The 13878-nt window shown below is 38.6% G+C and overlaps 1 protein-coding gene across 1 annotated transcript in view; it reads left to right on the top strand.

Moving 5' to 3' along the window:
• The window catches only part of EFCAB6 (EF-hand calcium binding domain 6), a 108522-nt gene that overhangs the window by 35728 nt on the left and 58916 nt on the right, over positions 1–13878 (top strand). Inside the window, 2 exon segments of the mRNA XM_019471983.1 lie at positions 5253–5423; positions 7840–8000. Coding sequence (XP_019327528.1) covers positions 5253–5423; positions 7840–8000 — 332 coding nt within the window.

The raw sequence follows: 13878 nt of genomic DNA, 5'->3' as shown, positions 1-13878 counted from the left end.
ATCCAGATGTGTTAATTTGCAGCTGTTCACTGGTACCATTGGTTAGCTCAGTGTCGGGCATTATAAATTCCCACCCAAAATAGTCTATGATTCTATATCCTGATTATGCAGGGTTCATCTCCAGACCTGGCTTTGCATTCCCTCTCCCCTCTCTTCCTCCTGCTCAGGGCTGTCTCTGGGCCCAAGTGGATCACCTCCTCTTGTTGCCTACCACAGTCTATCGTCAAGTGTGGTAGCTCCCAGAAAAGCTGATTTCCTTATTGGTAAAATGAAATGCGATATCTACTGGCTTTGACACTTAATGCAGAAGAAATACTATGAAAAATGTTCAGTCTCATGTGATCAACACAAGAAAAGTCTTCTTGGATGTCTTAATTTCTTTTCACGCTAGGGTCTGCATAGTGACATTTAGGAAATACTATTCTCCTGCTCAGCTGCTGTATGCGATAGTTCAACAGAGCAGTGATCTCACCAGTGAGCTCATTATTAATGTCTAAACATGCATGAATTTGTAACATTCCTAAATATTTATGTAACCGTGTGAGTGGGTTTTCTGCTATTATGAAAAAGCCATGTAAACCAAGTAAAGACATTTCCTCATGTCTTAGAGTTAACAAAAGTAAGTTTCTTGCTCTTTTGTTTCGGGAGATAGAAATAGATTTGAACTTGAATGTCTTCCGTTCCAGGATTTAAATACATTCATGTTCTTATCTAAAAGTTTTTAATAGGTTCATACAGCATGCTTCTGATTCTTCATCACATCACTGCCCAGCCCAGCACACAAGCCAACTGCCTGCCTCCTTTTTCTTCCAACTGATTTTTTTTCTGAATTGTTCTCGATGTGTTGGAGTCTAAAATGCTACTGGTCCCTACCTGTTAATCCATATTCTGAAAGCAAAATCCCAACCTAGTAGCAGTGCTTTCTAATGTGCAAGCTAGAAATATAATGTTCCCTGTAACTATACTACAAATTTGACTTTAAAATGTTGAATCAGATCGAGTTTTTATAAAAGGACGAGTGAAGCACGCTTTGATGTTCTTTTGTGAGTCTTGCAATATTTTGTGATTTACTTTAAAACTCAGATCCTAGAAAACAATAGTTATACAAGTGTTTCAACACCCAGGAATTAATAACAAAACAACTTCTCTAGCCTCCTAGAATGTTTTCAGAAAAGTTTCTCCATATATTCTGAAACACAGAAACAAAAAGGCATTAAAAATAATTTGAGTGGGCAATATTCGGTATAAATTAGTTGAGCTTTTTTTTTAATTAAAAATTATTACTATATATCCTTATTTTTATACATTCCATTATGTCGAGTGCATTGTTTGATAGTTCTTATTCTTGATCATGTGTGGTGTCCCAGCCACCTAAAGCATTGGCATCTATGTCATTTGAAGATGTGACATCATAGTTCTTTCAGAGTTGCATCTCCTGCAAATTTAGAATTTTAAAATTACAGTATCAAGTTGTAATTTTTCACCTGCATTATTTCATTGTTTTTATTTTAGTCTTTTTTAAAAAGAGATTGTTCATCTCAGGGCAAGGAACTCAAGTTGTACTGGAAAGTCTCCTAACTCAAGTTCTTACTTAAATGCATCAGATTCGTAAGAGAAACTAAAATGTTTTCTGTCCTGTGCTGAAACCTGGCATCGGGTAAAATTCAGAGTGTTCCCAGTGTCGTAAAAGGTTTAAAGGAACATAGTTAATGGTTTTAACATTATACAGATGATGTAAAATACTATAAAAATACTGCAGAACATGAATACCTCTTTTACGTTACATGCTAAAGGAGACCAATTGGTTGTGATTGACTTTTAAATTAAAGATAAGCATTAACATGTGTAGGATAAGGCTACACCTTAATCTGAGATACAGCATTTTGGAAAAGAAGGGAGATGTCATAAGTGTGTACGTCCAAATACACCGCCTAGCGACGAATATACACCCCCGTGGTCCCTGTGCGCACAGGAGAAATTACAGACAAGGCAAATCTCTTTCGATGAAGGGGTAAAATCAGTATGATAGGTAAAGTTAATGAGAATCAGAACTGTACAGTAATTATTACAAGCTCATATTGTATGATCTAAGCAGAGAGCGCTATCATGTATATGTAAAAGGTTTACCTTTGCAGTTTGTCATCTGACAGGTAGACTGTCACAATGTTGAGCCTACAGTTGCATAGTTCACTCCAGTCTCAAAAGTAACTTCATCTGGCTTTTTCTAGGCTTTGGATAACCTTTTCGTGTTTAGTTCTGGAATATGAGCTTTTGATAAAGAACTGTCTATCCTTACCGGCTCTGTGGCCCTCACGATGTACAGAGCTATGCTAAAATGCCTTTCTGTCAGTTTTGATGGAATGTCATGATATGTATGTCCCATGCACCGGATTGTGTGATCAACCCTTTAGTGGGCAAGCTGGATTTTTTTATTACTTTGATTTGCTACCTATTGCACTTCTTAAATTGTAGACTCTGTATTTCTGAATTGAATGAGCAAATAATAGACTGAAAAAATTAAAGCTCTCAGTCTGGTTGACACAAGCGAAAGGAGCACTGGGCATATCTTTAGAAGTAGTATTGGCATTTTTTTATTAGATGTTTTTATATAGATGATGTATCACAATTCCTTTCTAATATAATTACATAAAAACTGTTCTTTTTAGCTGTACTATTTCTCATCTATATACATATATATATATATATGACCACAAAAAGAAAGAATTCACCTAGCAATTTATAGGAAAAGAAATCAGTTTCATACATTGCAGTAGATAATAGTAACGCCTACAGCATTCAGGCCATGATTCAGTAAGGCACTTTACTACATGATTTTAATTCATTTACTGAACTGGAGCATTACTGAATGAAATTGTTAACAAAGGCAGAGGTATTTGAGATGGTGGAAAGATAGGCTGAAGAAAGAACTATTTAATCCCCAGCATCTAGAGGCTTCCACAGTGAAAGACATGCTTGGAAGAATGGTTTATATTTATACATAACATCATGATTTTTTTGTTGGAATAGACCAGCACATCCCCAGTCACATCACTGATGCTGGACTGACTTAGACAATGATCTGGGCAATAAAATTAAATCCTTTTGCATAAATAAAATTGAACTTGTGAGGCGGCCAAATAAGCAAATGCAATCTGCTTAATAAATCCTGATGTAGTGTATCTTAACTTTCCCATATTATCTAAGGTTTGAACAAAATGTAATTTATTTTTATCGTAACAGATATTTCATCTTCATGGGTAAGACTTAGTCATTCTACACAATTGTTTCTTGTGAAGTACAAGCTATTTTTATAGCTTCAGTACCAGATTCCCTAACTTATTTACTGGGGGAGGTAGGTATATTATCAGGTTTTGCTTCCATATGATTTAATGCAGTGACAACAGTCTCTAACAAAATGTAATTTATTTTTATCGTAACAGATATTTCATCTTCATGGGTAAGACTTAGTCATTCTACACAATTGTTTCTTGTGAAGTACAAGCTATTTTTATAGCTTCAGTACCAGATTCCCTAACTTATTTACTGGGGGAGGTAGGTATATTATCAGGTTTTGCTTCCATATGATTTAATGCAGTGACAACAGTCTCTAAAGAAAATTCAAATACCAGAAAGTAGTTTCACAAGACCATTATCTTTTGATTGCAAAACTTTAAAGTATTTCCCAGACCAACTGATGAAGTGAATAATTGCTCATCCTCTATATTATTACTGCCACCCTGGATCTCTGTGGGGGACTAAAGGGAAACAGAATTTTCTTAGGGTGAATTTTATGAACAGAAAGATGTTTGTCTAGTGCTTAGCCAGGAGAACTGAATCACTGAAGGAACTATTTACTCCTAATTTTTCTGTTATTGTTCCAAAGCCTTTATGCCACTCTTTCTTCTTCTTTCCCCCCATTATCTTTCCTCAGGTTTCTTTAGAGAAAATAAAGAAACAATTAAAAAAAAAAAAAAGTAAAAGTTCAGGAACAAATTTAAAATTATAAAATGCAATAGACAGTCATAGAAAAGAGTTGGTATAAACCCATATTTAAAATTCTCCTACATAAATTATGGATATTATTTGCCATGGGAACTGAGAGAAAAACTATGCCTTAAGTGTAGCAAAATAAAAATATCCTGATTCTGTTGCATGAACACATCCACTGCCTATTACCTTAACAGTCCAAATGAGTATCCATTGGCATGACAATGTGACAGGACATCAGGCTTCAGATGGAGATTCTCCCTGAGAGCTGATTCACCCTCATTAGCCAGGTCAAGAATGCCAGTAGACCCAGACTAGCAGTATAGCAGCTGATTTAAAGGATGCATATTAAGATGCAAAGGACGCATGAGAAAAGAAAGAGGAAGTCCAAAGACAGTACGGTCTCAAATGTTTTGGATTAACACACCACTCTGAACAGTCAGAATTTCTCAAGGCTCGCCATGTACTTATAATTGCATCTTTAACCGAAATCTCTGTAATGACCCAAGTGTTTGCACAGCATTTACTCTGGCCTTATGGACCGCCATGGTCATGGACCACATCTGAAAACTGCAGCCCTAGAAAAAGCTGTGCTCAAACATAAAATGTTTAGTTGAGTTTTTGCTTGTTGTTCTGAAGCTAATAATGAAGAAAATCCTGCCACAGATCAGTGAGCACTGATAAATGTAGGCTCACGTGCTGTCTATGACTATGCTGAGAGCTGTATTAGGATCTAATAACAGACATCACTTGATGGACTTTTGCATGGACTTAAGGCAGTGGTTGGGGTACATGATAACAGCAACTTAGACTCGACTCGACTGAGTCAAGTTCACTCAGATCCAGGAACTATTCAGTCAGACACAACTTTGTGTGAACATTGATTCCAGACCAGGTAAGGAATGAAATGCAGCTGATAAACTGACCTGAATGTGAGCTGGTCTGTGCGAAGCAAGTTTACATATCCATTTACTTGTGGCACAGTTTACCAGCAAACTAAATAATCTATCCCGAGGTAATGGAAAGGTCATTGTAGTTTCATTCCCATAGTTCTAGTCTTCCATCCAGTAAATACTGCAGTTGTATGCTCACTGGGAACCATAGTAAAAGTGCTAGATTCAGTATACACAGAGTATTGAAACAGCCACAGAGCTCTCAGTTGTTGTAGGTCAGGATGATCTAGCAGTGTAGAATGGCATGTTGGAATCAGCATTGCTTTAGTAAATGTTCGCTCTTTTTATGCGTGCTTTCTTTTTTTGTCTTAGAAACGAGATGGAAAGATCACAAGAAATGACCTTCGTCATGTTTTACGTAACTTGATATTTCAAGTGAAAGATAAAGACTTCCAGGAGTTAATTGAGATAATTGATCCAGAACAGACTGGATACCTTGACTTCCATGAATTTTTAGACTTGTTTGAAGAAAAAGAATCAGTAGTAAGTGTTTACTTCTAATTCTCTAATCATAACCTCTTTTATAATGGCTGTGGCAAAATGCTGGATTGTGTTTTGGTAAAATGTTATGCTCTGCACACAGTTTTTATCCAGGTTAGTATGTTCACATTCTTTCCAGCAATGCAATAATCATAACCAGCACTTCTAGACTCTTCTTTCTGAAGCATCAAGTGGAAAGCAATCTCACGGTTACAGGAGGTTTTTGAAAACTCCAGCAGAATCACTAGCTCACGCATGTGTGTACAGCAGAGGAGGAACAGCAGTAGTATTTCTTAGTTTTCAGTTGTCAGATCTGTTTTGCTGATATTTTGTTGTTTCTTGTTTTATCTATTATTCTTTATAATATACATTGTTCCAAAATATATGCTATATACTACACAGACGTTGCATATTTTCCTGGGTACAGCTTTGACACCTTCTGAATTTGCAGTCGTCTTACAACGTTTTCCTTTAGAACCATTCACCGAGGGTACAGAGAGGTTATATCCTGAAACCCACACTCAATATTTCTGTGCAGTATGTCTGTTTCCTTTAACAGAAATAAGTCAATACTTTTTTGCTTACTGAATTATTGTAAGAAATAACCTAAGCCGCAGTTTGCAAATCTACTTCCTAATATTAAGAAGCTGTTCATAATTTTTCATAATTTTCAATATAAAATCTTTTCTAGGTTTGCATTAGTATGCCAGCTGACTAACCCCATATTTAGATTTGTCTTAGGTAGTCCGGATAGTGGTTTTGAGAGATATCAAAGGAGAGCAGTAGTGTCAAGAGAGATACTAGGCGCACAAAAAGAAGGTCCCATTGAACAGCCCTGAATGGTGTGCATTGCTTTGAAACGCTTTGATGTTAGGAGCTGAAACAGGCTGCTTTCCACTCTGATGGCTCCAACAATAGCAACATTTGATGCAGCAGCTCAAGTCCCCTCCAGCTCGTTTTGAGTAGAATAATGGTCTGGCTGAAATTCTGGGGCAAACTTTAATAGTTGTAAAATTAGCATGCTGGGGAAAAAGCGAATGCTGACAGTGCCTACATGTGCAACTGATGTGCACACTAAGTGGGATTTACAAATAAAGCTGGTTAGGCTCATATTAGAGATCTACACAAATGACTACCCATTTTTGTCATTTGAAATAAGCATCCCAAATGAAGTAAACGCTAGCATGAGAGAAGGCAGGTAAAGGAAATGTTAAGCATCACAGACCATTGTCACCTTGGGATGAAATACCACCAGGGATGACACAGTAACCACACATGACCCTGGCGGCTGTGGTTTCACACTTTGAGAGTGATTCTGCCCTGAGGAGTATGTCTGTTCTGGACTCTGTGGTTGGGTTTGTACTCAGATCCTGATGAAAAGCAGCTGGAAGGAAGCCTGAGTGTCTGGGAATCCTTTTGTTTTGTGTCCTGAGTGGTGATGCCACCTCCATCAATGTGGCTCATCCTGTAGAAAAGGCAGATTACAGGTTGTACAAATGAAAGGGGACAACTTTTTCAAGAAGTCTCTCCATTTTTATCATTTCTCAGAAATGATGTCATCAGAGCAATCTTAAAAGCAGCAATGGGCAGAACCAGGACCTGGAACCAATCTAGGCCCCCAGCCAGCTAAGACAACCCAAGGGGCATCTCCCCCTCCTTCCTTTCACCTGAAATTCTGCATAGTACAGTGCTTGGTCAGATCTGCGATTATGCTGAGATTTTCTGTCAAAATGTGATCCTGTGTGTGTTTCTTCTCAGAACCTTCTGGTTTTAATGTACTCAATTTACAAGTGAAAAACACTTTTATTCTAACTGCCAGTGCTACAGACAGATCCTAAAACAGGTTTAGTAAGCCAGATTTTGTCATTATTTTCCCCTGTGCAAGCCCATTGTCTTCAAATTATGCCCTGAGTAAGTTGAGTGCCACTTGCAATTCATGCAGTCCTAGTGGATTTTGTTTTACAGGACTGAGGGGAGAAACAACAGTAAAAGCTCTGCGTTGTTATCAGTCGGTAGACATGCCTCTTTGGTCACTTAAAGAAGCAGATCTATGAAGTGAGGTATACGCTTTCTTGCAGTCAGTTTTCAGAACAAACATTTTCAAGGGTAGATTTTGGGCCTGACGTTGCATCACGCTTTGAAATTAGTACACTAAAATTGTTTTAGTTGAACATAATTTTGTTTTAAGTTAGACGGTTCACGAATAGCTTAATGGAACAAACTAAATAAAGAAGCCTGCTCTTCTTGTTCTAGCTTGTAATACTGTAAGTGATAACATGGTTCATTTTCAGGAAGTGTTGGTCTTCCAACATTAGATTTGTCATTTTAGAACATTTTTTCATGCAGTAATGCTGCCACAGTTTAACTTCAGGGATGCTTTTTTTTTCTTTCCTGCATTACTAATTCATTCAATTGTTAGGTGGAGGACATCCTTTCAGATAAAATCACAGAAAATTGGAAAGATTTTCATAAGGCTTTGCAGTCCTATGATCCTAAGTGTACTGGCACTATTAACAGAAGTCATCTAAGAAAAGTCCTACAGCTGTGTTGTCCCTCTTTGACAGAGCAACAATTTATGAAGTAAGTTGATGATGTGTGAGTTGTAACAGATTCAATGTAATTTCTTTTCCTACCATATCTTTCTTCCCGTCTTTTAATATGACAGCTATAGCTGGAGGCATTAAGTATTTTGGTTTGCCTTAAGCATATAGAAAAGGTCGATGGAAGAGATGCCCCATTCCTCATGTGATCAGCTTGTAAATCTCTTATTTATTTTCATAACAATTCTGTGTTGGCAAGTCTTGTGAGTTTGACATTATTTCAGCATTTCAAAGGTGAGACAAGTCTTTTCTACAAAGGAACAACTGATGTGCTGGAGATCCAAGACGTTATCAAACATTATTTAGTATTTCTAAACACAATGTAATACAAAATTAGTTAAATTAATGTTATGTCTTTCCTCAGTAGACTATTGTTGTAAAGAACAAGGAATTGAAATTTAATATCGTCAGCATGAAGTCTCATTTTCAGTATGAGCAGGCTCCCCAAAGTGGAGAGTCAAAAGAGCTACAAGTATGGGGAGCATGGGGTCAAAATATCTATATCCAACGAAGAAGAAATTGTATTAGGCATTTTATTGCAATAACATTTCAGTCAGGTTATAATCGGGTCTAATCTACTCTCTCAGGAGCTCTAGTTTTCTCTGCTTACAGCCAGTGACTTTCAGAAAGATGTGGAATTCTTTCCTACCTTTGAAATCATAATAGGAAAATCAAAGAAATCGGTTCCAGTCTGACCCTTACAACCCAGTGTCCTGCTGATCATTGTGTGTGAGGAGCAAACACAACAGCATCAGTAGGAAATGGCTTTTGGGAAATAATCTTTGATCCTGATATATGAATGAACATGAGCGTGATCAGTAAAACCAATTCTACTGTATGCGTTTTCCTTTCTATAAATGTCTTAGAGAAAACTTCAGGTGCTATGCATTGGGTTCATAAAAGTCATGTTCCCAGCACAGTGTGTTATAACTATATGCTTTCATCATCTGTCAGTTTTATAGCTCTGTGTTTTGTAGTATATAATCAGTGGTCATTGATCACGAACAAGTAATTACCCTTCAAATTACCTGGGACTTAGCAGTTATACAATTTCCTAAATAATGTTTCTACCATTATTTGTGTCAATGAGAGATCTGTACTAAAAGAAAAGTCATGAATAAATGCAACTTTGAATTGGAAAGTGATCTCTACTTGAAATTCTAAACATTCCCTGTAAGAAAATAATATAGAGTAAAGCAATGAGAGGCAAAGTGTTAAGGTTTAATTCATTCATCATTGTGGTCAATGGCTGTTTTGCTTTTGTTTTAAAAGGATGCACGATAAGCCTTGTGAGATCAGTCTAGTGAAATGCTGAACACAGGTTGTGTTCTAGCAAAGCACAGGAAGGAAGTGGGTATAACACTTTTAGGATTTCTGTTACAGTGAACATTGAGCACATTTGCGTATTTGCATTAATGAACTGTGGCGTTGTTGAAAAGTGCAGGTATTTAGCAAAGTGAGATGTGCAACACCATAGGTGGGATGAGTTTGGAATCTTTTTATAGGAATAGCATCTAAAATATACATCTAAAAGATAAGGTTTGGATTCCATTGTCAAAGACATTCAGGGACATACAGTCTTGCACTGGCCATGTTCAGTCCATGAAAACAGTGTCTCATTCACACCGTATTATTAATTTTTCTGTAGTAAACATGTCTAAAGGCACCTGTTCTTAGCAGTATCATTCATCAGGGTCATGTTCTAGAGAGTTGATGACCACGCTGGAGAAGAAGTGTAATTCTTATCACAAGATGAAGAGCGAGTTTCTACTCAACAATGCAACAGATGGCCTGCTTGATTGGAGAAGTATTTGGCTTTAGGATAAATGAGTAACAGTATAGCTAATTGAGTTAGAATGGCTCATCCACAGGTGAGGAGATATTTTGAAAGATCTCCTTTGTTGTAATCTAGTTTTAGAGTTGTCATTCTGTGATTTAGCCTGACTCCTTAAAAATATGTTTTGACTCGCATCTTTTTACCAATCTATATTTCTTTGTTTCAAATGCGGCATAAATTTTTATGTTAAATCTTATTTGAGACTATCCTAGGAAAACGTTGTGGATTATGCAGAGAAACAGTGGATGGCACTGTTTATTCGCTACTCTAAAGTGGTAAGAAATGCCAGGTTTAAAAAGGCTGTATTTTAAAATAAAAAGAAAAAAAAAAAGTAATTGACTCCTCTAAATGCATACACACTGGGCTTAAGACTATCACATCTGTGCTGGGAATGTCATAACCAGATTGGGGATTTAGCATGGGTGCTTTAAGGGATGCAGGGTTTTTGAGTAAAAGGTGATGAAGTGACTGAATTACATTCTGAATTCCAGTGGTTCAGCTACATCAGTCTTATTTATTTGAAATTATACTTCTGCTTTGGGGGGCTTCTACTATAATTGGACTTTTGCATTGATGTGACTCATCCTGAGGCACTTGAGGACAATACTGCTATCGCTGCAGCAGAATAGCTGGCATGCTTCTCCCAGATGGCTTCCTGTGAGATGACATTCAGGCTGGGGAAAAGAGGGAACAATTTTTAAGGGCATTTGGAAGCCTTTTATGGATTACACTCACAAAACAGATGTTGCTCTGTAGTGTTCACAGCCATTTTCTGTGTGAAGGCTACACTTGTTTTAGCTGAGTAGGGCTTCACAAATACTAGAAAATGGAGACTCTTTCCCCTCCCTCTCACCCCCCTGACACTTTCTCCCCTGCAGTGTATATGGTGTGGATTAGATTTCTCAAAAGAAATGAAAGCTTTGATTTCTTTTTTTTTCTTTTTTCCCCCCAAGAAGGAAGGCATTGAGGCACTTGATATGTTAAGTTACAAGAGGTTTTTACCACAGGTATTTTTTTAGTGTCATTCTAAACAGAACAGACACTTGCGATAAATGGAGTGCAGAGAATGCCACGCGTCCCCAGCACAAGGACAGGAGCCTTCTGCTTTCATCCAGGAATGCCCCAAAGCTTTATGAACATGAATGAAATCCTGGAAGGCTGAACAGCTCAGTGAAGCAGCGACACACTGATGACAAGGGCTCTGATTCATGAGCTCTGCTAATTTATACGGCAGTGATTTAAGAGGGTAATTTAACAGGCCCAGGAAACTACCAACTCCACCTCTTCGCTGGAAGTTACCCTCAGAATAACAGAAGGGGCTGAGCAAACAGTGTGTCTGCTCCTGGGCTGCTAAGGTTCACATCCATGAGTATTAACTTAGGCTGCTAGTGAGTTCATTTTATACTTATATGCCAAGCAGCAAGTTAAGGTAAACAAGGGCTTTCATTCATGATTTCTGACAGATTTAGTTCTGCAGCGGCTGTGATCTTAGCTCCTTCTTCCGCCAATGCAGCTGAATTTTGCAGGTCAGTGTCAGGTGAGCCAAGTTTCTTCCAGGTGCCCACCATATATTTCAAGCGTTAATTACACAGGGTATTCACAAAGGGTAACTGTAGGTAGGGGAGGCTTGTGTCCTTAGGCTCCTTCTAGCGTCAGTGGAGCTCTTCCAGGTAATGACACAGTGTTTCTGTTAGGTTCCTGCTTTCTCTGTAGGCTACGGAAAGAGCCTGGGAAGGCTAGTGTCCAGTGCCTAAGGATAGCCTTCTGAATAATGCCCTTAACTGCGTATGGAAAAGAAATGTGCTACTTTGATCGTCTTTGCCTTAAGACATGTGTGTTATGCATTGTTCTCAACCTCCCAAATTATTTTAAATGCTTATTTTATCCAGGTTATGCTATAAATACAAGGATAATTCTTCTGATGGAATCTTTTACAAGATGCTTTTGGATAACTTAAAAGTTGCTGTTCTGGTGACTTAAATGGTATCAGCTCACATATATCAAAGGAAAAACAACAAAGAGAAGAAAAAAGGCAAACACAGCTTTAAAAAAGGTACTGTTATTACAGACAATTTTCTATTTAATGTAAAGACAAAATATGTATAGAAAGGAGACTTTCAGATAGACTGAGGATAGATGCTGTTTTTTGAATGGTAAGTACTGTCCTGGGCTGATCTCTCATTTCACAGAGATATATTCAAAATTGTACAACATACAAAGCATTGCATCAGGAGAGCAAACACACATGGATCATTCATCAAAGACTCTAGGATTCAGGTAAAAATGGTTGAGCTCACTTTACAGGGTCCACAAGGATTATATCTCACTGCATCATTCAAAAATTGGGTTTTTGCCCTCTAGATAACATCTGAAGAGTACATTTGTGATCCTCTGTAGGATCAGTGCGGCTCATTATTCAAGAACTGGGTTTGAACATTCTCAGAGGATCAGGAACTCTGGCACATCTGATGGCTGTGACTACTGCAGGCCATAGCTACAGCCTCCAACTGAACCAGCATCATTGATATTGGCATCCAGGTTATAAAGATGTATGACCTATTGATTCTCCTCACTTTTTACTTTTGAATGTATGTAAATGCATGCATAATCTGGGGGGGAAACAACAAACTTTCCCTTGTAATGGGATGAGCTTCTCTTTAAAATATTTTTTTTTTTAATACTTGCATGATAATCTACATGTATGGTCAGACACATGTATTTCCTTTCACTTGAACCCAGATAATGCCTTACTCTAATATGTCCATGGAGGCATGCTTATTGCCTATCTTTCCTCATTTTTAGGCTGGTATTCCATAAAACAGAATGCCCTATGCAAAGCTCACATTTCTGCCAACAGCTCACCAGACAGGATTATGCCCTGTCTTGCCCCAGATTCTCCTCAGACTTCTTTGTTTCCTCTTCAGTGATCACTTTGTGTTTCTTAAGTCCCCATCTGAATCCCCTTCGGAGCAGCTGTAGGGATTGCCTTGTCTGTGAATTCACACGTCAGAACTGGCAGGTTAATTCCTATGGCTGAAAAAGGCCATTTCTGTTATCTCTGTTCTGTTGTCTCAGAGCCTTGCAACAGGTTCTCCACATACTTTTCAAAGCAGGCCAGATGTTGCAGGGACACCAAACATAGGTATAAACAACGGCCTCTGAGCTCTGACCCTGAATACCAATTTCAGTGCCACTCTTAATGCAACCTGCAGCAAAGCTCTCACAAAATGGTTTGTAGGCCCACCAGGACCTTCACGTTTCTGTCATGAACATAGAGAAATTGGCAGTGGATATTTGGCATGTGAATCGGCAATATGAGGATTCAAATGCCTGCTGAAGGACCCTGCCGAAGGACAGCTTGCACTTGCCAGAATTCACCTATCACTCTTTGCCAAGTTCTGCTGTAGAAAGGCAAAGCAGAGGAGGAGCATGCTGTCCATCTTCTGAAGGCCTCTCAGGCACTGGGACATCTTTCTCTCCTAGCGAGTTCTTGGGATGATACAAGCCTTCTGGGATATTTTTAAAAAGACCACAATCTCCTTTACCTTCTTGCCAAGGTGACTGTTGGCTATGAGGCCTTATAACTGCTTTATACAGTGCTGTCAGTCACTACCTATTGGGAGGATGTCAACTGTTTTCAAGTGTTACCTGGCTACCTGCCAGCAGTTTATGTGAGACAAGTTCTCAGGCACATGGCTTGGGTCATTTTACTATGTCAGGCCCACACAGGAGTGAGTCAATCCCTTGTGCAGAAAGCTGGGACCATGCTGCAGACATGTCGAGGGAGGTGATTCTGCCCCTCTACTCTGCTCTGGTGAGACCCCACCTGGAGTACTGCATCCAGCTCTGGAGCCCTGAGCACAGGAAAGATATGAACCTGTTGGAGCAGATCCAGAAGAGGGTCACAAAAAATGATCAGGGGGATGAAACACCCCTCCCATGAAGAAAGGCTGAGAGAGTTGGGGTTGTTCAGCCTGGAGAAGAGAAGGCTTCGGGGAGACCTTATTGCAGCCTTTCAGTA

The sequence above is a fragment of the Aptenodytes forsteri genome, unplaced genomic scaffold (assembly GCF_000699145.1).
Source record: "Aptenodytes forsteri isolate BGI_AS27 unplaced genomic scaffold, ASM69914v1 Scaffold241, whole genome shotgun sequence".
Taxonomy (NCBI): Eukaryota; Metazoa; Chordata; class Aves; order Sphenisciformes; family Spheniscidae; genus Aptenodytes; species Aptenodytes forsteri.
This window is presented reverse-complemented; position numbering and strand designations above follow the sequence as displayed.